The 4,593-nt window shown below is 38.1% G+C and overlaps 1 protein-coding gene across 1 annotated transcript; it reads right to left on the bottom strand.

Moving 5' to 3' along the window:
* Positions 1-1,650: 1,650 nt before the first annotated feature.
* On the bottom strand, positions 1,651-4,010 carry LOC131060606 (F-box protein At2g27310). The gene is made up of 2 exons (XM_057993906.2): positions 3,655-4,010; positions 1,651-3,227 (listed from the first exon to the last, which is right to left on the bottom strand). The coding sequence occupies exon 2, from the start codon at positions 2,958-2,960 to the stop codon at positions 1,869-1,871; it is 1,092 nt and encodes a 363-aa protein (XP_057849889.1). The 5' UTR covers positions 2,961-3,227; positions 3,655-4,010; the 3' UTR covers positions 1,651-1,868.
* Between the last annotated feature and the right edge of the window lie 583 nt (positions 4,011-4,593).

The following is a 4,593-nucleotide window of genomic DNA, read 5'->3' as shown; positions in this document are numbered from 1 at the left end:
TGTGCTAAGCTTCCATCTCCTCCCCCTCTTGCTTTTTCAAAGTTTACCGTTCCCATGGCTTCAAATACTTCAATTCTGCAAGATGTTTCCAGTTTCTATAATTCAACTTTGTGTGATGATTTTTTTATAGGTAACACAAGATGCTTTTGTGAGTCCTATCTTTGGAGGTTTGACAGACATACTTGAGATTATTCAATTCCTCTTTTGATGATAGTTACAACAAACTTGTTATCATGTTATCCTTGTCTTAGGAGATTGTTCTGCATGAGGCTTCACAGTTTTTTTGGACCATTGTGACATCCTTTGCTTCTAATATGTGAGCACGCGAGCAATTTTCAAAGGCACACATTTTGAGACTTCTTCCCTCATTTCTCTACTTGGAGTGTGAGTTTGTTTTTGCATACACCACTGAATTGTTTCTTCCTAAGGGAGAATTTTACCAAACTTAGATCATCTTCGAGCATTCACCATTAGCATTGGAGCTACTTCTTTGGGGGGAGTGGAGTGGAGGGGAGGGGAGAGGGGGTATACATGGCCTCTCTTTTCCTCTCCTACTGGAGGTATATCTATTGTATATTGGTGACATAAGTAATCTTTGGGGAGTCACGTTGAGTTCTCCTCCTTTCACTTGTACATGTTTGTTTGCACTCTCCTTTTTTGGAGAGGATTCTTCCCTACAAGTTCTTCTCTTTTACTCCACTTGTGAGAGATTTGTTTGTACATGGGTACTTAAAATGTCCTTGTAGTCAAGACCCTTCTTGTATCTTTGCATTCTTTCGTGCTCCCTAAGTTGCACTTAAGGAAGGGTGATGATGTGAACATGGTATATTGTCTAACTTGTTTCATATAAGACCCTATTCTCACTTACGTACTTAAGCTTACTTGGGTCATTTACTTTTTGTTCTCATATCATAGGATTAAGACACTTGTCATGATCTTAGCATGTCCTTGGGTTTCATCCTTGTCTTTAAAACAAGTGTTTCTTCATTGTATATTGTACCAATTCCATTTTGCATCTTAGAATTCCCTGGCTTCATAGCATTTCTATTGCTTCTCTCTTGTGTGCGAGGTTGTTTTGGTAGTAGGTGATCTTGGGCTACTATGGGGTTGATCAATAGTTCTTACAATTCATACTATTAGCCAAGTATAGTTTATTGCAATGATTGACCAGGGACTAAGTTCTTAATGGCAATGTCAATGATAAACTTCATAATCCATCTAACACATAATTCATTTGGCCTGAGCAAGAGCAAAGTGAGCTATATACATCCACTACTAAATATTGCCAGAATTCATATTTCTTCTTGGCTAGCATAACCTAAAATGGTTCAAATTCTTTCTCTTGATTAGTTACAAAACAAAATCAGGTATAATTGGGCCCTTTTAGCTTGCACCCAGAAAATTAAGTTTGCACTTTTCAAGTGTTTCATAATATACCGATCGTTCTTTTTAATGGACATACAAAGAAAAACTGAGCTTTGATAAATATTAAATTTCATGATTCTATGTTAGACTGAGATTAGTAAACAAAGTACATATGCACAGATACATCTGCCCAGGAATTTGATCATTAAGGGTAATTCCTTTATATTTAGATTGGGAAGGAAAAAGAATTAACTTAATTAATTTGAATATGAGCGGAGATTTACCTTTGACTATAAAGGACTGTGTATTTGAAAAAAAAGAGAAGAATCCATGCCTGTATAGCAACATCAGTTGATGAAGCCAAGGTAATACAAGATAGTAGTATAAATTGAAACATCAATGCGTGGAAATAAATTGATGAACTGTCACTGGACAAAGAATCCACTGACCCTGTACACGTTTACGACAGTCAAACAAAAATATAGCATTTAGAGATTTCCATCTCAGATGACAAGGAAACAGCAAATGGCAAATGCAGAAATGCCACCTAGAGCACAAAGTGTATCAATCAAGCCTTCATTCCATGTCTTCTCATCTTGCAGTTCATTCCGCACCTTCAAATATCGATGATAAGATTCTGAGACATTAGCATAGTTCATAGTTCTGCAGCAGCTCATAGCTCTTTTAAGGATGAGCAAACTATTCCGTCCATTCACATGGGCACCCTCTATATCTTCCAACTGCATGCCAAGCTCAGTCAGCTTCAAAGTATAAGAGCGTCCCTCAAGTCCATCAAGTGAAATTCTAAACTTCATCACAAGGATACACTGAACAACCCTAAAAGGCAAAATATTCTCAGCGGGAAGTATGGAACCAAATCTTATAAGGAAATCATTATCAGTAGGCCAATGCTTTTGCCCTCCAAGAGGGCTCCAACTTGCAAGGTTGACAGCTTGCTTTTTCCTTTTGTTTACAAGAATCCAACTAAGCCTTATATTCTTAGACAACTCTCCCCAGAGTTTCCCATCCTTCCTCTCACTCTCAATTGAGAAAATTGGTGGCAAACCATCCGCTGAAGAGATATTAACCAGGTCCCCGTCACCCCCAGCTCTGTCAGAAACCACATTGATACTGAAAGGGCAGTTAAAGAACCAACCATGAAGGTCATCTGCACCTGGGATGCCCCACAGTATTTTGGAATAGATTGCTCTGTTTCTGTAATGCACATCTACAATTGAAACAAAGTCAGAAGCTGAAGCAGCATTCAGATCTCCATCATCACTGTCGTAGCATTCCTGCCACCCCTCTTCCTCTTCAGGAAATACTGAACTCCATTCGGCAGCTGAAACCATCTCTTTGGTAAAAATCATAGGGTAGCAATCTGCATAAAACTTCCTAAAACCACCCAACGAAGAAATCAAACTTATTACTTCTTCATTTCTTGTAGAAGGCCACTGTGACCAGCACAGTTCCTCCCAAATGTGTTCTTCCGTTGTCACAGACTTAAAAACAGAGGATGCACATCCTACATTTGCAAGTGTCATGCCATCCACCCGCTTCAAGATTTCATAAATGAGGTCAACATTCAAAGACATGGTCTTCCTACAGAGGCCAGCTCTAGGATTTGATTCAAGATAAACCCAACTTAAACAAATCGGTCAAGACTCAACCACTTACTTGTTTAACCTTCTATCCATGTCTTCCACCTCCTTCAAATAAGAAATAACAGAAACAAGTTTCCAGCCAAAACCAAGCACTCTACCCGCTGATCAGTTTCTTAAAAAGACAATGAATTTGGTTTTGGTTCCAACCAGATACAAATCCTAATGACTCAAACAGGTGCCCCGAAACGGGTTCAAAGTCTAGCAAAGAAATGACAAATTATAGCATTAGTTATAAGTTAAAACTATCATTAGACACAATTAAAACCCTTTGTAAAATTTCAGAACCACAAATTCTACCAGTCTTCAAACTGAGCACTTTAGACGTAGCTCATGAATTTCACAGAGTCCATTCATCTTCATAAATTACCCAACACATTAAAAATGTCAGAAGACAACACCGACATACCCCATCCTTGGCACTACCATACCCAGAACTTACATTCAATTAACTGAACATTATTACCCTCAAAATCTTGCAGGTTAGATATTGACACAAACACGTTTCACACTTCATTTCTAAAGATTGGAATTCACAGGAAAGGTGTAATCTTTTTCATATTCTGAGCACAGAACCCATCAGTGAGACTGAAAGGGGAACTGAAATATTAAAAAGCACAATTCATACCTTGGATTCCAAACACACTATAATATCTTCTGATCCAAGAGTTTAGGGGTAGGATTTCCAGTTGGGCTCCGCATTTTCAAATTGGACCATGCATGGCGATCCAGTTGGGCCTTGTATAACTGTTTGTTTTTCCTTTCCTGTTTTTTCAATTTTCATTTTAACTCGAATTTGACCGTCAAATATAAGTACTATCCGGGGCCGTCAAATATAAGTACTAATATCTTTCTCTATAAGGGAAACTTTTCAGCAGGGGATAAGGCTCACACTTTAGGCAATTCACACCTTAGATGCAACTCATAAGCCTATAAAAAGAAGGCTCCAGTAACTCGGTACTCGGTAGAATGCCTTCTACTTGAATGTATACTCAGGTGGCCGCCTGTGCCCAAGGTAAAGCCTTTTGTAAATGATGATCATAAGGAGGACTCTTCTCAATTCCTTATCTTATGTCCCTATGCAGCTGCTTAAGTCTAGTTTTTGTTTATTTTAAGCAGTGAAGGTGTCCGCATGGGGCCTTGTCTTTAGGACGCATCTATTCTGGCTCCAAAAAGGCAGTACGGAGGGACTAACACGCATGTTAGTCGCGCGTTTTACACCGTTGATTTTTCATTTAATGGTCGCGATTGACTAACCTATCACTAACACGTTGTACGAAAGGTCTGTTTTGGAGCCAGAATAGTCGTGGCCTTGTCTTTAGAGGGTATATTTTAGTGGACCGGCAATGTGTGTCTATATAGAGAATGTGTTGAAAGATACCAAATCTAATGGGTAATAAAATAAAATAAAATTTAATATGAAATAATTAAATCTTTAAAATAGAAACATGTCCATTTTTTTTTTCTTTTTATAGTAGAAATAAAAAACAAACCAAATCCAATATAACATTAAATCTTCTAAAGGGAAACATGGAGTCCATGTTGTCTACAGTTGGCTTTTTGTTTT

This window comes from Cryptomeria japonica, chromosome 2 (genome assembly GCF_030272615.1).
Source record: "Cryptomeria japonica chromosome 2, Sugi_1.0, whole genome shotgun sequence".
NCBI lineage: Eukaryota > Viridiplantae > Streptophyta > Pinopsida > Cupressales > Cupressaceae > Cryptomeria > Cryptomeria japonica.
Note: the sequence above shows the minus strand (reverse complement) of the source record. Positions and strands in the feature narration are given on the sequence as shown.